The sequence below is a fragment of the Sminthopsis crassicaudata genome, chromosome 2, assembly GCF_048593235.1.
Source record: "Sminthopsis crassicaudata isolate SCR6 chromosome 2, ASM4859323v1, whole genome shotgun sequence".
NCBI lineage: Eukaryota > Metazoa > Chordata > Mammalia > Dasyuromorphia > Dasyuridae > Sminthopsis > Sminthopsis crassicaudata.
In genome coordinates, this window is record NC_133618.1 from 647745724 (window position 1) to 647770194 (window position 24471).

Genomic DNA, 24471 nt, shown 5'->3' on the forward strand with positions numbered 1-24471 from the left:
TATCCTGTTTATTTAGGGTTTCTCCCTGTGCCTAGCTGCCAGTTATCAGAATGAGAAGGTAACTGGCATACAGTGATCCCTTCCACATAGCATGGATTAGAGGAACAGCACTCTTACAATCTGGAAAATTCACAAAAAAATTTTAGGTGCTCCCTTCCTCCTAGAGAAGAAATCTCATACATACATACATACATACATACATACATACATATATATACACACATATATATATACATATATGTATATTTATGTAAAATATATATGTATGTATTTTTTTCCTGCTGAGGCAATTGGGGTTAAGTGACTTGCCCAGGATCACACAGCTAGGAAGTGTTAAGTGTCTGAGGCTGGATTTGAATCCAGATCCTCCTGACTTCAGGGCTGCTGCTCTATCCACTGTATTACCTAGCTGCCCCTGAATTTGTTGTTCGTTTGTTTTTCTTTTTATGGAATGTCTACAGTGCCTTCTTATAAAATTTGGGTTAAGTATTTGGTTATAGATTTTGTGTTGTCTGTTGGTTCCTTACAGGTCATCTGTGATTTCTGCAACCTTCCCCAAATTCTTTTATGTTGACCCACAATATATCAAAACTGCAATTGGTAAAGGTAAATGCAATGTGGAAGGGATGACATATATTCCCTCAACCTTCCCCTATCTAGTCTCACAGTCTATCATTTACCAATCTTTGTCCAAAAGAAACTAAAAAGTAGAACAAGGAACATGGGGAGTGAGGAGGTGGTACTAGAATATGCCTAATATGGAAAAGAAGAGAATTGCCTTAGACTGCTCAGAACTCTACAACTTATATGACCCTAAACCACTTTACCCCTCTCTGAGAAATGAGTTCAGATTTACTGCCGCATAGAAAAAATGATCCAGGAGATCATAATGGACAACACACCTCCCTCTAAATAACAAAATGAGAAAGCTGGACTAGTTATCTATTAAAAACCTTCCAACTAATCTTCAACATAAAGAAAAACCAACTCACTTCCAGTTGATCAATGATGGACAGAGGTAGCTACACCCAGAGAAGAAACACTGGGAAGTGAATGTAAATTGTTAGCACTAATATCTGTCTGCCCAGGTTACATGTACCTTCGGAATGTAAAGTTTATTGTGCAACAAGAAAATGATATTCACACACATGTATTGTATCTAGACTATATTGTAACACATGTAAAATGTATGGGATTGCCTGTCATCGGGGGGAGGGAATAAAGGGAAGGGGGGATAATTTGGAAAAATGAATACAAGGGATAATATTATAAAAATATATATATAATAAAAATTATTAATACTAAAAAAAAAAAAAAGAAAAAAAACCTTCCAACTAAATCTATGATTCCATAAAATAGTTCAGATGGTCACGTGCATAGCAACATCAATGTAGTAGATTATCACCATCATATATCATTTTCTTTTTTTTATATTTTATTTTGTTTTTTATTAATTTTTATAATTATAACATTTTCTTTGACAGTACATCATCATATATCATTTTCCATGCTTCAGAGAACCCATTCAATTTGGAGTAGCAGAGCTAGAAAAAATTGGGATAGAGGCACATAAGGGAAAAGACATTGGCAATCAACAAACTCAGAGTCCTTTTCTACTCTACCACTTATTAGTCATGTGAAAAAAATTAATCTATCCAGGTAGCTAGACGGCACAGTGAATCAAGAATACTCAATTTCTTAACTTCAAATCTGGCCTCAGACACTTACTACCTGTGTGACTCTAGGCAAGTAATTTTATCCTATTGGTGTGAGTTTTTTCATCTACAAAATGAACTGTAAAAGGAAATGGCAAATCACTCCAGTATCTTTGTCAAGAAAACTCTAAATGGAGTCAGGAAAAATTAGACATGACTGAAAAATAACTCAGCTCAACTGAGTTATCCCTTAGCCTCTCTTGTGTTTCATTTTTTTCCATAAGAAAATGAGGTCAAACTGTGATATCTAAAGTCCCAATTTTATTATTATTTGATTCTATACTATATACAAAAGGGCAGCTGACCAGGTACTCCCTACCAGGAATTTAGAACTCTGTAGACATTGGTCAAGACTTGTGGTCAATCACCACATGTAAAATGTCTATAAACCAAAGTATTCACAAATGTAAAAAGACAATGTGGTAGATTTCTTTTTTTTTCTTACTAGCATTATTTGCTGTAGTATCTTCTGCTCAAAATTATTTTGAGGATTTGATAATAATAGGCATTTATATGGCATTACAAACTTGGCTAAAAACTTTAAATATGTCATCTTCTTTTCCTTCATGTGTGATCTTTGCCCATTAGAATATAATCTCCTTGAGTACAAGGGTTGCATTATTTGTTTGTTCTTAAAACTCTGGTTCTCAGCATAGTGCCTGGCACAGAGTTAACAATGTCACTTTGTCTCAATAATATTTCTATCCACTCACCTATTTAATTGTCCCCTCATTTGAGCCCTGTAACTCAGCAAAGCAGGTCCTATAGACCTTATTATTCACATTTTGCATTTGAGAAAAAACTAAGTTAATAGAAAATAAACATCAGAAGATTTGAAGACAGCTCCTCATATTTCAAATCTAGCACTCTACACATTACATTCTGATGCTTTTCTTAACTATCTAGTTACATTAAACTTCGACTTTGGGATGTCAACTTGTCCATGTCACAAATTAATATTATTGTTTAATACAAAACTCTATAGTAATAAATATACTCTTCTCCTTTTGTAAAGGAAGTAGAAAATGAGAACCCTCTTCAGTTAAGTCATGCAGTTGGTCAATAGGCAGCATTTCTTCATATAACTTTATATTTAGTTGGTAGCTTTAGCTTCATACATAACTAGAGCTCAAGAAGGGAAATATACTGCTTTCACTAAATCAACAACAACAAAAAGGCAGTTCTTAGCACCACGTAGCAAAAAGAATATTTCCTATAGCTGTTTTCTGGTTCTCATAACTAGCATAATGAAAAAAAACATCATTTTTAATGCTTATACTATGTTGACCTTTATTAGATGTAGCATAATAAGTTACACTAATCATGCCTTGAATATTTACTGTATTTTGCTTCTCCTTTCTGTACTAACTTCCCAGTTCCATCATCTCTCTCACTCCTTAAAGCTATTGAATCCATTTCCTTTGCAGAGAAATTAAAACCAGGAACCTGAGGCACAGGGTGTAAATAAAATTAATGAGATAAATCAATGCGGTTGTATTGAAAAAGGTGATAAACCAACAGGATTTTCCTAGGATGACAAAAGAACCTAGAATTCGGAGAATTTGGTATAGCTTTACAGTTCCAGAAGTCAATTGGCACTAAAGAGAGCATATTTGAGAGGCTTGGGGCTTCCTAGCACATCATTTTCCCCTCCATCTGCGCAGATTAGACTTCAGTCCTCAAACTGCCTGCTTTGAGGAAAGTTTCCAGCTCCTATGAACTACTTTCATGGCACTTTCTACTGAGTATTAGTCATCACTTCTTGTTTATTTTACTTCAGCTTTTTGTTAGCTAACAGCTATAATTACACAGAAAGAATATCATGACCTTTTCCTCTAAAGACTAAAGATGAAGAACTGAAGAGAAGAAAATTATTAAAAAAAGAAAAACATAGCACTAGATGACCTTCAAAAGAAATCATGATTTTTTTTAAAGTAAATAATAACTGAAAACACATTTAGAGGAAACATTAATGTATTTCAAAGTCTTTTCTTTGTGATCAGCAAAGAATAAAGATTATATCTAAAGGGCACAATGTAACTTTTCTCCCTTCAGTTTAAAAGGATAAGAAAAATAAACAAAAATGTCTTTCTCTTTTTCTTCCTTATACAAAATACATTAAATCATCCTGCATTTAGAATATCTCATTGGTCAAGTGATTGTTTCTTGGAACCATCTGGACTTTCCTGGGCAAGGTTATCTTAAAATATTGGAAGCCCATTAAATATCATCTTCAGCAAGCAGGGTTAAATATTAAAAAAAAAAAAAACAACCCAACCCAATACTCTCATTTTAAAGTAGGAGTAAGTAGTCTAATGGCATTAGAATACTTGGTCTTTATAAGACAATTATCAGGCCTATCTTTTTATCTCTTTTATACTGGAAATGACATTTTAACCATCACTACACAAATTTTTCCAATGACAATTATTGCCACTGCTTAAATAGCTTAAATATATTACCTTGCTCCTTTTGACATAGGAGTCCTCTTCATAAACATCTCGGGAAAGGCCAAAATCAGAAATTTTCATTTTGCGTCCTTCAGCCACCAAGACATTCCTAGCTGCTAAATCACGATGGACCAGCTAGAAGAAGAAAAAAAAAAAAGATAACAATAACAAAAACTCCCCAATACCAAATAATCCAGGAGGACATGTGATGAGATGAACAATGCTGATTACAAGAGGGGTAAACACAAACTCATGATATTTAAGGATGGCTCTCCTTGTAGACCCAGCAAGGCTAGTCTGTAAGCACGGTACCTTCATTTCTGCAAGATAATGCATTCCTCGGGAAATCTGCCAGGCGAAGGAAATGAGATCTCCCATGGTCAGTGCCCTCTCATCTGGATTGTCCAAGTAGCTAGAATTCCGATTGCCATTACCTCCCAAATAGCTGGGTCCCACCTTCCGGCTCTCCCGGAGGAAGCTCCGCAGAGAACCATACTTAGCATACTCCACAATCAGGTAGAGAGGTCCTAAAGGGCAAAAGAAAACAGGTTAATTATGGAAATGGTTTAAGTAGGGAAGAAATTGAACTATCTACACACTCAAAAACAAGGATGGCTCTGTGTATTGAATCTGGTTGTTCCTATAATGTGATATGATTGTAACAGAAATGTCCTTCCAATATCTCAAATCAACAAATTAATTTAGTGCCTACTAAATATAAGGAATTCTTCTAGGCATTAAAAGGGATAAAATGGCTTGAAAGACACACATTTTGCCATTAGAAAGTTGTGTGTGTGTGTGTGTGTGTGTGTGTGTGTGTGTGTGTGTGTGTATGGGTGTGTGTGGGTGTGTATGTGTAAAGAAAAATAGACAGAGAGAGAGAGAGAGAAACAAAGACAGAGATAAAGAAGGGGGATGTTAAGTATAGTGTTTTTATATACACTAAGTTCTTAATACCTTAATATTAATGAACATGTCAAATCACATTTCTCCCAGGTAGAAAAGAATAAAAAACAGTATAAGAGCACTTGGGAGCTTTGTGTGAGAAGTACAAAGAACATAGAAAGAGAAAGGCGAGAGTACCACAAGCAAACTTCATATTTAATTCATATTTTTACCCATTTCCAAGAGCAACTCTAAATCCAGATTATTTCTCAAAGATCTTTGCCTTCAGAGTAATGCTATTTGAAGATATTTTGAAGTAACTGGGAATGTTTAAGCTAGAGAAAAGAAAACTCATAGAGGATATGATTCTGTCTTCAAGTATTTAAAGGGTTATCAGGGGAAAAAAGAGATTGGATTTGGTTTATTTGCTTCTCTGACCCCAGAAGGGAGAAAATAGGATAGTGAAAGCATGTTGCAATATGTGTATATACACATATATATATATATATACGTATATATATATAGATATATATATATATATATATCTATATATATACACAATATATGTATGTAAGTGCATATGTGTGTGTGTGACTGTGTGTGTGTGTATGTGTGTGTATAACATATATAGGGGATAGATATTGGATCTTGGATTTCATTGGTATAGGAAACTCCCAGGTAAGGAATCTTCTTCTACCAGGTTGGGACCTTCTCTGTACCTTATAACTTTAAGGAGTTGTGGAGAAAATTAAAATGTTACATGATTTGCCCAGGGCCACACAGATAGTATCAGAGATTGCACTTGGACTCACATTTTCCTTATAGGCTCTGAGGCTGGCTCTCTATTATATCAAAATGTTTCTTACTGTCTCTAGCAAAAGACATGATGAGAGGGAAAGTAGAAAAACTCCTAAGAAGAGCGAAACATCTTTGTCTCCTGAGTTGCCTCATCTGTCTCCTTGTCCAAGCTATGAAGGCTATGAACACATGGCCACTTTTTTCTTAGGTTCATCATGTACTAAAATTTTGTATGACTAAATATCTAGAGACAAATCTGATCATGTCAACACCCAAAGATTAGAAGAGCTAGAGCCCCAGCAGCACTGGTAGCAGTATCCACAAGAATAGATATTGCCCATGCATTTGCATTGAGAACCAAGAGACATACAAGAACAAACTCCAATTGTTCCTTCTATATTGGGACTTTCCCCATCATGCATCTAACATACCTTGGGTTGGCTTAACAAATTAAAAAGGAATTTGGGGGAAGTTCTGCAGATGCTGCAGACAACATATAAAGACTAGCGATGATATAGAAAAAAGTTTAGAAAATCAAAACTGCATAAAATATATGTATAGTATTATACAATGTCAACATATTTTGTTTTTAATATCATAATAATTTAGACTTCTCTGGTCCAAAGTGAGGATCAAAAAATTTATGCAGATTTTATTGTATTATTTTATGCAGAATTTCCAGATCATGATGGGTACCATGTCCCTAACCCCTATGATATGGAGAGGATAAATATAGATAAGCTGGAGGAAGTTTGTTTCAAGGAGTATGACTTCTCAGAGTGGAAAGAGCTAAGTATCAGCTATGAACTGTAAAAAGTGCTAGCTCTTGGAGTCCAGCAGAGTTATACCCAACAGAAACTTTATAAGGATTCTACAAAGGAGCAAAAGGACTTTCAGTGACCACAATCTGTGAGGTTCCCCTTTGTCTTGTGTAGTCCCTTTCATGCATTTCATCATTTTTATACTTTTTGCTTGTTTATTTTAGCTCTAGCTCACTCTCCCAATAGACCTTGTATATGAAAGGGGAGAGAAAAGAATATGCTTCATTTTTTCCTTTCTCTAATTGTAAAGATTAATTTCCCAAACCCACTTTGTTCAGAGAGTCAAATTACTTTTATCAGATTATTAAATCTTACTTGCATTTTTCCAACTTGTTTGAAATAAAGAGTGGTTTCATAATTTCTAAATGGTTTAGCACTCACTATGTGTTCAATTCTTGTTGTTGTTGTTTTCTCCTGAAATTCTGCTATTATTTTTTCAGGGAATAATTAATTCTGCTTAATAAGGTAGAGGATAGGACAACTTCTTTCCATAACTCTGGAATTTTTCTTCAGGACTCAGAGACATACATGCACATACATACAAACACAAAAAACATTGTAGATTCAAGAGATAAATAAGTACTACATATACATGTATAAACATACATGTATGTATACAAAAATATGGTAGATTCAAGAAATAAATAATAACTACTACATATACATACATATATTATTTCTCTAGCTCACTATAACATGCTGCTCTATCATATCTGCTTCCCATAGTTCTTGCTAATATATCTGTTAGCTGTGCAGGAAAACCCCTGTTTGATGCTTAAGCAACTTGGTTTCCTGGAGTTTCTAGGGAAGCCTTTTCTAGTGTTGACACTATTCATCTGAGTACATATGACCTGCAACTGGCATATTTCTTCTTAAATACTGATGCACAGAATATTTATAGGTGTTACATTGATGAAAGTTGCCCCAAGAAATATAACTTCCTATTTTCATTTTCTGTTTTCTTCTTCCTCTTTTCCCACTGATAAAAACATCAGAGTTTTATTTACTTGTCTCTTCTGTGAGTCAATATCACTGTTCTCTCTTTAGTTTTGCTAAATTGTCATTCTCTGCCCCATCCCAATTTCTTTTACAGTTTCTTTTAAATTATTGTTCTCTGAATGTGGGAAGACAGTGCATAGGACAGGAACTGACACTTGGTAGATAACTTAATAAATGCTACCTGACTGACAAGAAGGTGATATAAAATAAAAAATATCAACACATTTTTTAAAAATGCTATGAGATCCACAAATAGCTAATGTTCCATAAAAGCACAATCTTCTATATTAAATAAAGATCTCAAAGTCTTATGGTGGTATCTTCACAAGGCTACCATTAATTGAGCCACCAAAACTGAAAATAAGAAGATTAAAAATGTTGACTGATCTGCTACAGTGAAGTTGGAAAATACTTTAGTGATTTTTTTTCCCCTGGGGAATTATTTTTCCCTCAAGCATTATCAGAAGGAGTAGATACAATAATTATTTAGTTCTTTCTTACTAAGTGAATGAAGATGGCCTCCAAAGGCAGCCTCAAATACAGAAAGAACTTCAGACATATTGTACCAGTGAGTTTTGAGACAATCTCTTGGCCTCTTTCCTCATTTGTAAGCTAGGTGGTTAGGCAAGATGATCTCTAAGATATAGTTCTATGATAAAAGTCTCACAGCTTGGGAGATCCTTGAATGAAATGTCTCTTTTTCCTAAAGGTAAAAATAACATTTTACTTGCAATTCCTTTGACTCTTGATGAACATAACCCTAGTATGCTATGGGCACTCTCACCAAATAGTGAGTGATGGCTCTGACATCCTGATGAAGGGCTCTCTGACACAAGGAAAACATCATTTCCCTCAATGCATAGCTGAAGTGCTGGCTTATATGATACTTTTCCTAATTCTTACAGCTCATAGTTTTCCCCCAATTTACCTTTTATTTACTTTGTATACTTATGTCTATTCTTGTACATTTACACATCATATTCTCCAAAACAACGTAAGCTTCTTGAAGGCATGAATGATTTCATGTATGTGTGTGTATATATATATATATATATATATATATATATATATATATATATATATATATATATATATACACACATACCTAGTGCTAAATATATACAAATTCTGTTATGTATAATAATAATACCTAATTCTGGTATGTATAAAGTACTTAATAAATGTTTATTGACTGGTTCTAGGATATGAGTCATTCTTATATATTGCTCTTCTAAGTATCATTTCATATTATCATGTTATACTACACAAAAAAAGGCTCTCACCAGGAACATTCTAAGGAAATTCATAAATGGATTTTCCTACAATTATATAAAATATCAAACATTTGTTAAATGATACCAATCACTATACAGCCCGCTTTTTGGTTTCTGCAGGAAACAGAATTATAAATGTGCACTGGCATCATACAGCCTACAGACCATAGAATACCAACAGGAAATCCAAAATGTGGCTAAGAAGGGCTAAATAGCAGTTTGTCCAAGAAAACACAGCTGGGAGAGGTAGCTTTTTTGTGTTTGCAACACAGAAATAAATACCCATTGTATACATGGTAAAGGAAAAGTCAACCCAAATACTGACAAAAAACAAATGACACTATAAGGCAGAATGAGCTGTTGAAAAATTATGAAATTATGAAATAATCATTTGTTTCAAAAAGGCAAGCCCACTGTAAGTTACCATGAAAAGTAATTAGGTCTCCATGAATCAAGTGAATTTTTTGGTATGCATCTCTCTGTCCTGAGAGGAAGAAAGAAGACAAATGGAAGAAAGATAATCAGAGAGGGAGGAGAGTGAAAGGAAGTAATTAGAGGAAAAAAGGAGTATTAGGAAGAGCAGAGGAGAAAGAGAAAGTGAGAGAAATGGTACAAGAAAAAGAAGATGCTTAAAATTCATTTTCCAAGTCATTTTAAATATCCAGTTTTTCTGTACAAGAGTATGATTTCCTTATTTGTTTTATTACAAGGTTCTATGGAAATCCTTACCATCCTGACTGCAGGCACCATAGAGTTTAATGACGTGGGGGTGGTTGACCTGTTTTAGCAGGTTAAACTCTGACAGCAGGTCTTTGAGCTCACTTGGAGAAGCATTTTCTGAAAAGCATTAGAAACAGAGTTGGTTAAAAACCTATCTCCTCTGGTCTTTCTCAATCCAGTTCAGCTTCATTCTGGCTTACAAGCCCAGATCGATAGTATGGTAATACTGAAAGTCATGTATTTGGTGACTATCACCTTGATAATGGAAACAGTCTTAATCTTAAACAAAAACATAAATAATAGGGAGAGTAAACAGAGGGGGTCAAGTGATACCAATGCTTTATGTTAATAATATTTTTAATTAAAATAAATCATCTAAAAGAGCTCTTCATTCCCAACTGCATTCTGTATGGCTGTCAGAGAAAGATCTAAATATTAAAAATCGACAGATTTTGACACCATGTTTAGGCTTTGCACTGCTGTCATCCCAACCTACCAACATTCAAAATTCTGCCATCATTTTCTATGTTGACTGCTGTTTTTCCCTGATCCATAATGTGTGCTTGACAGAGATTCTGAGGTCCATAGACTCAAACCCAGAGGAAGAGATTTCTCTAAGGTTGTTGGTGCTTAAGGGTTTTCTGGAAAAGGGAGTTTATGTCTTGGCTCTCTGTTGAAAGTGAGGTATGAGCTCATTTGTCACATGAGGATTAGTCATTTGAAAGGTAAATAGCAATGGTGAGTAATTTGAATGCCTAAAAATGCTGGAGTTATATGTTTAACTAGCACTCTTGCCTCATAATAAGTATCCCTGTAACCATATCCACCATAGCACAAATCATGCTGGGAAAATGAGTGGGGATTGTTTCCTGTCCCACTCCTAAATCCATTTTTGGCAACTATGCTATTGCAGTCAGGTGGTGATTGAGAAAATCAAAAACCCCAATTAAACTATACACAAATCCCTGTCCCAGCAGTTGCTGTAACTCCTTCCAACATGACCTTATTTAAGACAAGTTTTTATGGTGCATTTATGATGGTGATTTCTCTGAGTGCCACAAAAATTCATTAACAGCTGGGCAATTACTCTAAGTGCCATACTAATTTATTAGAGCAGGACACTTAAAATCTAGCTCTCCATATACCATCTCCTCTTTCCCCGGCTGGCATTAATTCTGCCCTAGCTAATTGCATTAAGAATCAAATGTTAAATCACCTGGGATAAAGGCCAGTTGTTTTGTAACCATCCATTTGGACACTTTGACTCAGTCCTGTTTTATTGATGATGAAATCACTCAAATCACTTTGTAAATGTCTAGAGGTATTTAGCAAACTTATAAAGACAATGAGCATTTCACTTAAAATGTCATATAATGGTTTATTTTTGTCTTGGAAATAAATTTTCCTTACCATACTATTCTAAGGTTAGGGATATGTAAGATGTTTGGTTGCTAAGACTCTTCCAACAACTGTAATTTTAATAATGAAGCTTATTTGCTTCTCTGTAGGAATCAGATGCAATCTTCAGATGGGTTGCTTTTTAAACTTTTCTCTATCTCCATCACATGTTTTATCTGAAATATAATCCTCCAGCAAATGAAAACTGCAGAGGGAGAAGTATAATGAGTATACTTTTTAATATTTCCCCTGGAATAAGAATTTTTGTTGTCACCACAGCCAATGTCACCTTACTTAATAATATTCCTGATCAATGGAATTTCTCAGCATGGTGAAAGTTTCCTGGTAGTTCTGTAAGAGGAGGCTATCATCATCTGCTTTAAATAAGAGTTGTTTGTATACAGACTGATTTTAACTAAGCATAGTCGCCTTACAGGAGTAGAAAAATAAAAGTTCTGGCCTTCTAGAAGCATTTTGGTGTTTCCTTGCATGACCTAAGCCCAGGCCAGTGGAAACTATGGCTTACATCATCATGGCACTATCTGAATTCGCTCTCCTCAGGAAATGTTGAATATAAATAAATGGCCTTCGGTAAGTGCTGCTGGGTATCTGGCAAAGAGAGCAGCAGGGCCTGCATCCAAATCCTACCAGTCTGTTTATAGTTAGAGGTGGGTGGCTAATCAACATCTTTAAAAGTGTGTGGCCAGGAAGATACCTTTCAGCATTTTCACTGCCACGGTGGTATAGCCGGCTTTCCCTTTGAGTCGGAAAGCTGTTGCTTTGACGACCTTTCCAAACTCTCCTTCTCCTAGTGTTTTTCCAAGAACCAAATTCTTCCGAGGAAATTCCCACTTTGGATCCTCCTGAATTGGGAGGAGAGAAAAAAGCAAGAGGAGAGAAGAAGGATAAAGTGATGATAGGAAAATAAAAAGAAACTTATGGAATAACTAGCAACAAAATGTTTTAAACATTTTAAAAATAACTATGCCCATCACTTTTCAAAGTGTTGATGTTAGGAGAGAGAATTCTGTCAGTAATTTTATATATCAACTATGTAAAAGGCATGACTCAAATTGGAATCATTTGGGTTGATTGGAATTTGGTAAGAGATTGGAATCCAAGATGAGGGGTACATACACCAAATCACTATAAGTGAGTTTCATCTACAAAAAGTGAAGCAAAACAAAGACTTTCCTCTAGGGAAGCTCCCAAATTCTAACTAGTCTAATTTTTTTCTGGCTTTGTGGAAAATTTTACCACACATTTTAATGCCTTTTGGACCTGAAACATTTTTGGGCTAAACTTTAAATTTGAAAACAACCACTACCCATTTACACAACTTGCCTAGTAATATCTGACTCAGGCATCTGGTTTATAACTTAAGGCACAGTACTGGTACCAGATTTCTCCTGAGACTCAACTATCTACATGTACAGATTATAAGTGGTCTATTTCTCATTTTCATAGACCCCAAGCTATAATCTCACTTTTCCAATAGATTTTACCAAATTCCTGTGGAAATGTGACAAAGAAACAATCTATGTGCCAGAAATGCCCAGCTAAGTCTCTACTCTCAAGTCAAGCTTGACCAATAGGCAAGTTGAAAGATATTGCTGCATGATTATACAAAATATATAAAACAAAAATATTCTTAGTTGTATAAGTCCTGGACATGTCATTTAATTTTTATCTGCCTCTTTCACTTTAGTAACCCAAGCTAAAAAAATGATTGAAGTTTCTCTGGCAGAACCTATTTGTGATGAAGTCAATAGTACTCAGTGGTTACCATTTCCCTTTCCAAACATTCAAAAACCACCTCTTTAGTTCTTGAACTGATCAAATGAATCCAAGTCAAGCTCTCTCACATAGCACTAATCTGGACAACATCTATCATTTGCAGGCCTATGGAATATCAATATTATCCATCATTTTCAAAGATCATCAAAGCAGCTCAGCAATCATATTTGCCATCTCTTTCAGGACTCATGGATAAAATTCATTAAAACCCAGTGACTTAAACTCAATGAGGGTACTGAAGTGTTCTCTTATCATTCCTTTACTTTTGTAAAGTATTTACAATTTTATTCAGTAGGTATGTTTTAAATGTCTACTATGTACCAGGAGAGAAAAGTAAATAAAAGGCTAGCATTGGAGTCAAGCAAAATCTAAAATTCAGGTACTATTTCTGACACATATGAGCTCCAGAAGCTGGGGCAAGTCATTTAAACTTAACTTCTCAGTGCCTCAAGCAACTCTAAAATTTGGAGTTAAAGAAGTATTAATGTGCATTAATGGAAATCATTTCCATACCAAGACTTTCTAACACTGACATGGTGTATGCTATCACTGGTACGGACCTTTCACTCTTTCACTGCCACCAAAAAACAAACAAACAAACAAACAAAAAACCCCAAAAAGACAAACCCCTATGTTTGTATGTGTACATCTATATATACACAAATATATACATCTGTGTGTGGATATATAAGTATACATATACACATAACTTTAAAATACAGAATACAAAATAAGGCATAATATGAATATAGAATGTGTATGCAGATGTATGTGCAAATGATAGGCACTAATAAGAGTAGTTGATATTTAACATATTTAACATTTATTTAATATTTATGTCCCCATGAGCTAAGTGGGGTTTACTTTTTCTTTTTTGGAGATAAGGAACCTGACTTGGTCACAGTCACACAACTAACAAGCTTTGAAAGCTAAGTTAAATATGGCCTAGTGTCCCCAAATCTAACACTTTTCAACAACAGAAAACCATGCTTTTTCTTTACTGATAATTTTTACTTTCTTTTAAGATTTTTGATTTCTGTCCAAAAGATTATCATTCTGTTGTGTTCAATCATCCAGTTCACAAAAGGAAGGCAGTTAATAAAGTCTTGCGAAATTTAACTAAATAACCAAATTTTACTTCTACTCCAAGGAGCAAGGAAATAACTTTACTGCAGCTGGGGACAATGTTCGCTTACCCAAACAATACTCATGCATTTTTCTTTCTTGTGCAACCCTATTGCACAGTTTCAATTTTTTTTTCCTTAAAAAAAAATCCAACAAACAAATTAGAAGAATTCATCATAGATTTCATTCTCTATTATGAAAAAAGCCAAATAATTTCTACCACAAGATGATGAGAGATGTATAAAACACTTAAGAAATCCAAGTAAACAAAGATTATGGTGCCATAAAGATACTCCATTCACCAAGTGCTACAGCCCCTGCCCACAAAGAGACAAGATTCCAGTTGGCAAGATGCCTCCAAAAAACTGACAATCTCTTCGGACTTCAATAGGAAACACATCGAACTTGGGAAGTAGCTTGAAAGCAGCACCTCCATGTCAATGGGAACAATGAAAACTCTTTCAGGACAGAGAAATGATTAGCTTGGTGGGTGGGGAATGGACCAAGTGTTTTCAATAAATCCTAAAATGGATCCTGAGTTCATTGTTAATACAGATCCTTGTAACAAGTTTTTTAAGTTTCTATTTTTTTTTCTGGCTTTGTAGAAAACCTTACCACATTTTAATGACTTTTGAAACATTCTTGAGTTAAATTTTAATTTGAAAACAACCACTACCCATTTACACAACTTGCCCGGTAGTATTTGACTCAGGCAGCTGCCTTTTTTGCAAGATCAAAGCACAACACTAATACCAAATGTCTCCTGAGACTCAAATTTCTACTGTACAGACTCAAACCAGTCTGGAACTAAAATGGGGATAGCAACCTAGGTAAAGGAGTCTGAAGGGTAGGCAAAAGACAAGACCAATGAATCTAGATCCTCACAGCTCACAGCAAAACAACATTTTAAATAGCTTCTGTTTTCTGATATAAAATAGGAACACTCTCCACTCCACAGGGTTGTGACTTAGGCCAAAAAGACAGCTTGGAGGAGGAAAGTCTAAGTAGCTTGAAGGAGACATAAATAATAAACCCTTGCATTCATATAGCATGTTTAATTTTTCAAAGCACTTCTATATGAAGGGGAAGCATAGTGTCATATGCAGGAGTGTCAGACTTGGCATGAAGGTTCAGGTCTCCTTCAGACACCAACCAAGCTATGTTAATATGGGCAAGCCAATTTGCCTTTCTTCACCTATAAGACAGTTATAATAATCCAGATGGTACCTGCTTCAGAAGCATGCTATATGGTCAAATAAGACAAGATTAATAGACTACTATGCTGACTCTAAATCATTAAATCCATGTCATTTATAATTGACAAGTATTGTCTCATTAGAGCTTCACAATTAGCCTGTGGAGGAAGCAAGTCTGGCATTATTATCTTCCGTGTACAGATCAAGAAGCTGGCAAAGAGAGGGTGTCAGCTGTGTTAATATCACATAGCTAATTAGCAGTAGAATAGGCATTTAAAACTTGGGCAAGTCACTTTGACTTACTTGGCTTTAGTTTCCTCATCTGTCAAAGGAAGGGGTTGGATCAAGAAGGGTCTCTCTCTTAAGTCCCTTCCTTCCATCTCTAAATCTCCTAACTTCCAATCTTGTGTTCTTTTTGTTTAAATGTAATGAAATTTTTAGAAGTTATTGATTTGGGGTTTTTCCTACAAAGGGAATGTGTCCCCTAGAATCATAATCCTTTGTTGGTCTCATTCTCAATAACATTCCAAAGCTTAGATAAAATCCAATATTTTAAGTGTGCCTTTGCCTACTGGTCTTGAAAGCACTAGGGCCTGATTTGGTATTTGCATCTTTGTGGTAAATTTGTTTTCTTTATTTTGTGAAATTTCCCCCAAAAATTAACCAAAGGAAGATGAGTACTGTTTGTACTATTCCTGTTTCTGAATAGTAATAACACACTGAAGCAGAGGAGGCGATGGCAGTAGTAACTGAGCTACAGACTTCCTGGTGGACTGCGCTGTTAAAGCCAAAGTTTGTAGTTTCTCTGGAACAGGTTTTGTTTGGTACTATATCATGGGGTGGGGGACCAGAAGACTGTTTTTGGAAGAACAGCTGAAGCTACAGTACCATAGCAATGGGATTTTCAGTTAAAATCCAAATCATTCTCTAAGACTTATTCCAATAGGAAGGAAATTGATGTACAAAGAACTGGATTTAATTTCTTGGTTGCAGTGTGGTACAATGGGAAGAAAACTGAACCATGAGTTATATATGGATTTTAACTAGCTCTGCTACTTGAGGCAAAATACTTTATTTCCTCAACTGAAAAAAGAAGGGGTTGCAAAAAAACATGTAGATCTTCCAGAGATAATGTTCAGGTGTCTTTAGGAGACAATGCAGCACAGGAGGAGTAGCACTGACTCTATAGTCAAAAAACGTGGATTCAAATCCTGGCCCAGATAGCTCCTTCCTAACTAATATTTTAGAAGAAGTTATAATGATCTTAGGATTTCAGTTTCCTCATCTGTAAAGTGCCTTTGCATTCTAAATCTAGAATCCCATGATGATCCCAATAGACTTCCTTCTGAGAACTCCCAGAACAAACATATAAGATCAGAAAAACAGGCCAGATGGAAGTTTGGCCCCAGTGAGCAGTTTGGGGGTTTCTTTCCCTCTATTTAGTTTTATAACTGTGATCTCTTTTAGTATCAATCAAGTCCCAAACACAGAACAGCACAGACCTAGAACCCACAGATCTGATACAATTGCCCACTCTCTTCCTGCATGAAATCTTACAGGGATTTTGAAGGCATCCACTGAGACCTGGTTCTCCATGGAATCCAAAGATGGCCGGCGAACATTGGAGGAAGAATAGCTGATGGGGTAAGCCTGAGCAGGCCTCCTGAAGGTCATCTCTGCAGAGGCAATGGGTGGCTTGTGGGAATTCTTGTGGTAGCGACGGATGAAGTAGGAAGAGAGCAGCACAGAGAAGATGAAGGAGAAGAGTACGGCTACAGCAATGACCATTCTGCAGACTTCATCACAAAGTGGTTCTGTGAGCAAGGAAGGGCAAAGAGTTTAACACGCTGTGTAGAGAGAGCCGGCCTCTGAGAAGCAGAATGACATGGAGGGTATAGACTCTGACTTCCGTTAAAGATTCACTTTTGATTCACATTAATTGTGTGACCTTGTGGCCTCTGAGTGCCTGGAACTCTCTAATAGATATCAAATGCTATCTCAAGGTTTAACTTGCATTTCTCTAATAAATAATGACTTAGAGCATTTCTTTTCATATGACTGAAATGTTTTGATTTTACAAGGAAGTCTGAAGAACATAGAATATATTACTTATCAGACTTATGGAAAGGCAAATAATTTATGAATAAATAAGAGAGAAAGAGTAGTGTGAAGTATAAAATGGATAATTTCCAATTATACTAAATTTAAAAGTTTCTGTTCAAGTAAAACCAACATAGCCAAGATCAAAAGGAAACCAGAAATTGAGAGGGGGAATTTTATAGAGAGTTTCTCAGATTAAGGTCTCATATTTCAAATGTATAAAGAACTCTAAAAAAATCTCTAAGAATGTGAGTCATTTCAAGATGACTAGGGAAAAAGGAAAAGAACCTGTATTTTCTAAAATACTTATAATAACTCTATATAAGTGCTAGTATATCTGCCTGTTAGAGGGAGTTTCCTTATTGAAAATTGATGAAAGTCACAGGTCAACCAATAATAATAAATAAATAAATAAGATAGAGATATACATAGTATTATAAAGTTTGCAAAATACTTTAGAAACATTATCTCATCTGATTTGCTAAACAATCTTGAAAGGTAAGTACTATTAGGCCCCTCTCCCCAGTCTTGCAGATGGAAAAACCAAGGCTAAGAAAATATTAAATACTGTGCCCAAAAAAGCAGATTAATATATAAGGTGAGATTTAAATCAAGGAAAGAAGCACTGCATTGGAACCAATACAGTCCTGGGAATCAGGAAAGCTCTGTTACTCTGGACACTTTACCCAACTACTAAGAATTGCCATTTTCTCACATGCAAAAAAAAAAAAAAAGATTGGATAATTAGATCTTTAAGTTCCCTTCTAGCTTTAAACTTCAATTCTAATTCATTATCTCCTCCTCTTTCCTTTCTTCTAATCTGCCTTGTATTCATAGTAAAATGAATTCTCTCTCATTTATGTGTATATGTGTGTGAAATATGTGTGTGTGAAAGTCACACACATGTTCTTGCATCACGTCACATTTTCCACAAAAATAATGCAAAAACTAAAGAAAAAAATAAAGGATGGTGGGGATAGGGGAAAGTCAAGGGTGAAAAAAGACATTCCTGAGCTGTTCAGTCAGTAATATCTTGGAGCCAGAAAAAAAAATGGACACTGTAGAGTGGAATTTTCCCTTCTTTCTCCCATTCCATTATTATCTTCTTCCCATGGAAAAAAATGTCATTTGGGTGCCTTTATGGAAGCTTTTACTATAAGGTCCAGTGACCGTAAGGAAACATCACTCTGACAACACAAAAATGCTAGTCTGGCCTTATGTATACAATAAGAGGCCTGGGGAGCTTCCTTATCTTAGAAAATATTGGTACAGTATTTTATTTACAGCATTTGAATATACTGTACTTTGGGATCAAACTGTGGGATACTACATGGTTTTAAGTTTTGTGTGTGTATAATAAAAGAATAAAAATTATTTTGGCTTGTGTCATCCTTGCTTATCTGGTTTCCTTCCTGGTAGGCTTTTTTTTTCTTTTTATCATAATGACCATGATAGTCTGTCTCTGAAAGACAAAAAAAAAAAAAAAGAAAAAGAAAACTCTAGGGTGCTGATTTCTCAGGAATACATCAGCAGATTAATCTACATAGCCAGTTCTTCTGAATATTCTCTATGTTCAGTTTTTATTGTCACATTCTCATCTTGGTGCTTCTCATCCACCTAAGTCTGCTTCATTGCTCAAGGTCTATGTCCTCCATGAGACTTTCTTGCAAGTACATCAGATGACTCTGAGTTTTCTCTCTTCTATCCTCTGGTGGCATTTACTATCTGAACTTTAAGCTATAATGCCAGTTAGATCATATGAAGCCAGCATGATGTAGTGGAAATAGTGCTGAACTTGGTCGTCAGAAAACCTGGGTTCAAATTCCAGGCAGCAGACATTTAAAAGCTACACGATTATAAACAAATAAACTCAAGTGAAACTGTTCAAGCCTAAGCTTCCTGGGATCTAAAATGAGAAATGACTGTATGCAAATATATCTCACAGTATTGTGAGGATATTACTTTATAAACCTTCAAGAGCTTAATAAAAATGAACTGATGAATCTTAAAATGAATGCTCAACAAAAATCATCCTTAAATAAAAACTTTTTCTTAGAACTTTTTAGGGCCTTACATTTGAGACACATTGTTATTGTATGAAGTAGTATTTATTAAGTGAGTTCTATGTATCAGACTGTGCCCTCATGTTATCTAGTGAAAAAAAAAAAAAAAACAAAACACATTTTCTATCATAGACAGAGGACCAGACTTCCACCCTGGTATCTTGGTGAACATCAGTATAATGAATATTTGATGTGTCACAAGTAGATTAGAAGCATCCAATAAGAGGCCATCAAACTTCTCTATCTCCCCTAGAAGGAATAACAGGCTCAAGAGAAGGAAGAAAGTATTCAGTTAAGGAAGTGAGAAAGCAAGGCATCAGTATAGCTTCCATATATACAAATACATACCAAATAGCTAATATAGAAATATTAACAAACATTTCAATCTGGTGTTTAGCCTGAATGCTTTGCTAGATTAGAACATCTAATGAAACTGATTATCCTTACATTTGACAGCTGGCTACTACTTGTAATGCAGACATTGTTTCCTGTAAGGGTTCCCTTACCCCCTCCCTCTAACCTTTATCATCATCCGGCTCACAGAAACACTTCTTTTTTTCTGGGAAGCAGTTGCAGACTCCATATCCAGCCTTGATTCCCCTCCATTCTCCTCTCTCATGACCACCAATAATGTCTCCCCCTAATGAGACACAGACACAAGAAATGCAGATTTCTCAGTCATGATAATGAACCTCTGTTATTCATTTTAGGCTCATAGGGAGGGGATTTATTCCACAAAATGGGATAGTTCACCACAAACAAAGTTGCCATTTACACAGAAGCTGGGCTCTAGAGATCTCCAAAGGCATTCACTTCTAGCTTTCATTATAACGGGAATGGCTATCCCCATTTTGCAGAACAGGAAAACTGAGGCACAAGAGGAATAAGTTGACTCAAGGTCAGTTGTAGCTAAAAGCAAGGGATGTCATCCTGTTCTCTGGGTTCTTACACTAATGCTGACTTCAGGAGACTTAATATGCTCCAGAGAAGTGGGGGGAAGAGAAAGCGGAGCATGGCAGAGAGAAGCAAATCATACAAGTTATATTGAGAATATTAGAAGGCCTTTTGAAGGTAGATTAGCATGTGAACTGTTAAGAAATCAATATATGCACCATGGATGTTTGAATACACATACCTCTGTCTTTACTCCCCTCTCCTTACAATTAGACTGGAATTGGGGAAAAGGACTTTTTTCCATCTGCATATACCTCATATATATATATATATATATATATATATATATATATATATATATATATATATATATATATACGTATATATATATATATGTATATATTTGTTGAATATGATTGAATGGTGGGGCAGATGGGAAAAAACACAAAACAAGGGCAAAAATATATGTAGGGTAAAAGAAAGGTCACCGGGGCTATATTCTGGGGACAATGGTCTGAAAGGGTTTCATACGTATGCAATCTTGAGGGCAGATATGAAGATCTCGACTTTCTACTGCATCACAGTTGCCATCAGGACAAGTCTTGAGGCTTGGTGTGCAAGTTGAATAGTTCTTGGAAATTCCTAGAAACAGAACAAATGGTTTTGGACATCTTTTATTTCACAGAATTATCCAAAATCCAAGAATCTCAAATAGCCTTGTCACCTTCTAGGACGGATGTTTAATGTCATACAACTAAAGAATAGTAAAATCAAGATGAGAAATCATGTTTTTATACACAATCCAGTGTTCTTGACATCCCTACATTTGAATTCCTAATTATAGTAGGGAGCTACAGAAAACTGTCATTTTGCTGCTAAATGGGGCCACATTTTCCTACTTTCTAGCTCAATTCCTTCCAAAGAATCAAAAATAAAGGGAAAATAAAATACAATAAAATAAAAATCTTCCTTTTTTAGCCCAAGATTTCTGTAAGGAATCTTCTTGAAATGAAAATAAAAATGTTTTCTCTTCCATCTGTGTCCCAACTTAAATCCCAGACTTCCTTGAACATGTAAAAGATACTGAGTCCTCCAGGTTCCTTTCATAATCAGACTAATGAAGAAAAATAAATGACTTACTTCTATTTTCTCTCTCACAGCATCTAACACAGTACTTAGCCTAAACCTGGCACCCAGTAAATGTTAACTGGCTTACTGACTGGATTGGGTCAACAATGAAAATTACAATGATGGCTTACCTTTGCCATCTCCTTGTCTCCACTGGCATGTGCCCGTCAGGGTTCCCAAGCCACCACATTCTTCACATTCTAAGCGTCTCTTGTTCACTGCACATGAAATGGGACAGCCCTCCTCCTCAGGGAAAACTGTGAGAATGGCAAAAACAAAGCATGGAACTTACTGTGGAATTCCAGTTAGCAATCTGTCTTTTGATTTTCAGTGTCTTTTAGAGCAAGAGTCATGTCTACCAAGCTTCCAAAAGCATGGATAGCACTGATCAAGTTCAAGTCAAGAGACACTGAAACTAATACACTTGTATTCTAATGAAGATAAGTCCTTTGAAAATGTCCAGAAAAGATCAATTAAAGTCACCAATGAGCATCCATTAAATGCCTATGCCATATATTCCGAAAAACCAATTGGCAGTGTAGGACTGGAGTTCCAGAGATTAGAGCTATTTATTTAGATTTGGGAGTGGGATTATCAAGTGAGAGAGTATAGAGGGAAAGGGAGAAGGCTTAGAACAAAATCTTCAGGTATATTCATATCTAATTTTTTACTGGATGTCCTGGAGGCACCTCAAATTCAATATGTAAAACAGAATTCATTACCTTCCCCTCTCCAACCTTCTTTTGAACTTCCTTCCCTTGAAATTTTGAACTTTCTCACTGTTACCAGATATATCCAATAAATTGCCAAAACTTCTTATAGATATCTTTAAAATATTTATTGCATATGTAACTTTCTCTTCTCTCATACATCCACTAAAATAGCTCATTCAGTTTGCCTGAATTATTGTGATAATCTTCTAATGGGCCCGTCTGACCCAAGCTTCTGTCTACTTAGTCCAGCCCTTTTAGAATTTTCTTAAAACACAGCTCTAACCATCTTCTGACTCTATTCAAATCCCAGGGATTCCCTGTTACCTCCACAATTACATACAAACTACTTAACCTGGCCCTTTCTTAATTTTCCAATTTTTTTTAACATTATCTGCTTCCACACTTTCTATTGTCTACCCAAATTTCCTACCAATTGTTAATTATTCTCCCTCTCCTGCCTTCAAGCTTAGAATGTTCTTCTCCCAACCCTGGAATGTCTGGGTTTTTTTCAAAACTTAACTGAAGTGCCACCTTTTACCAAAGTCCTTTTCTGATTCCTTCCCCACCCTACCTCCTCTTGCTAATGCCTTTTCTTACAAGGCAAACTTGCATTTTATTTTAACATCTTTAAACACATCTGTATATTTACACATCATGCCTCCCCCAAGATGTAAGCTCCTTAAAGACAAGAGCTATATTGTTTTTATTTTTATAATCCTAGTATTTAACTTAATATATACTGGCGCACTTTAAGTGCTTAATGAATACTTAACTCAGTTGAAAAATATTTGGATAGCCTATATGTAGCCTATATATTTGGTAATCTACATATATTTAGTACCTTATATAAGATTGTGGAAAATATAAAAATCAGTCTAGACAGCTGAGAAAATATTGGGTTAAAATTCACAAAATCATGTAGATTGCTGCAGAGTGTGATGCTGAAGTTGGAATTTACAATCTCATGGGACAAACTATAATGCAGCTGGGGAAGTTCCAGGAATATAAATAATTGGAACACAATGCAGTAGGGGATTAAATGTCATGTGAATGGAATGGGTAGATGACAAGTACTTAAAAGAAAGTTGAGAGCAAAGGCCCCAGGAGTATACTTACAATTTCCTTCTACTGAGATAGTAGATGTTGTTCTGGATTGTTTCTTGCTCTGTCTGTCTGATGCAATTATCAAATATTTCATTCCTGTGCATTCTGGTCTCTGCAGCATAGAGGTGTCATTCACAAACAGATTCCCTGTTGTACTTTCTGGGGTGGTGATGATGCCCAGAGCAGTGCAATTAACACTGAGTGACTGTAGTTTGTAGGTAATATTTACTCCATGGAACTCCTTGCAGTTTTCAATGCAAACTTTTCCAATCTAGGCTCAAGGAAGAAATGAGAACATTACACATCTAAATAACACTGGAAATCATACTTAACTGTCTGTAATCATATTTGCTTATAATTCATGAGGACAAGAAAAACTCGGTACTCAACATGTTAAAGTGTATATAGGATGTAACTTCCACAATCTAAAAATCATGTTCAGAATGATAGTTTTAAAGAAACTTTAAAATCCATCTTATTTATTATAGACTTTGAATTGATATAGTTTGTTTTTACATTAGTTACCTCCCAATGTATTCCTCCTTACCGATACATTTGTAACACCAAAAGAAACAAACTACACAATTAAGCAAAAGAGACTATGTAAGACATCATATTCAACATTCTTTATCTATAGATTTTCCCCATTCCGCTAGAGAGATGTGAAAGCATATTTTAATGTCTGTTCTCTGATGTCAAGCTCTGATTATAGTTGGTCAGTTTGGCTGTCTTTTGCTGTTGTCTTCATTGAATTACTATGGTCACTGTGTTTTTATTATTTTACTGGGTTCTGCTCCTGGACTCTGCATCAGTTCACACAGTTCTTCCCATGCTGCTCCGAATTTCTCAAATTTGTAATTTTCAATGGTATAGTAACATACCATTGCATTATTAGAAAGTCAGAGGTTTTTATTTTTTAACATCAAGTGGAACACATAAGCATTACTTATTTTATTGCAAGCAAAATTTTATGCTCATTCTTGGAGATATAATAATAGTCACAACAGTCCAGTGGGATATGTGTGTATGGGGGGGTGGGGAGGACAGGATGTGCATGTAGGTTATAGGGAGAAGAGGGAAGACACATATATGATTACAATGATAAAAACAAAAGCTAGGATTCCTTAGCACTTTGCAAATATTATCTCATTTGCATGAGGTAGGTGTTTTTATTATTTCCATTTTATAGTTGAGGACACTGAGGCAAACAGAGGTTAAATGACTTGACTTTTAAGTTTCTGAGAATAGATTTTATTTTAGGTCTTCTTAACTCCAAATCAGTGCTCTACTC

The 24471-nt window shown here is 35.4% G+C and overlaps 1 protein-coding gene across 2 annotated transcripts in view; it reads right to left on the bottom strand.

Moving 5' to 3' along the window:
- RET (ret proto-oncogene) overlaps positions 1 to 24471 on the bottom strand; it is a 155215-nt gene that overhangs the window by 12514 nt on the left and 118230 nt on the right. For both annotated transcript variants that reach the window (XM_074296688.1, XM_074296689.1), the window contains exons 7-15: positions 23193 to 23451; positions 21495 to 21620; positions 20767 to 20877; positions 19862 to 19981; positions 16736 to 16992; positions 11776 to 11923; positions 9672 to 9779; positions 4478 to 4692; positions 4178 to 4300 (exon numbers count right to left, since the gene is read on the bottom strand). In XM_074296688.1, the coding sequence (XP_074152789.1) occupies positions 4178 to 4300; positions 4478 to 4692; positions 9672 to 9779; positions 11776 to 11923; positions 16736 to 16992; positions 19862 to 19981; positions 20767 to 20877; positions 21495 to 21620; positions 23193 to 23451 (1467 nt within the window). The remainder of the gene's footprint in view (positions 1 to 4177; positions 4301 to 4477; positions 4693 to 9671; positions 9780 to 11775; positions 11924 to 16735; positions 16993 to 19861; positions 19982 to 20766; positions 20878 to 21494; positions 21621 to 23192; positions 23452 to 24471) is intronic.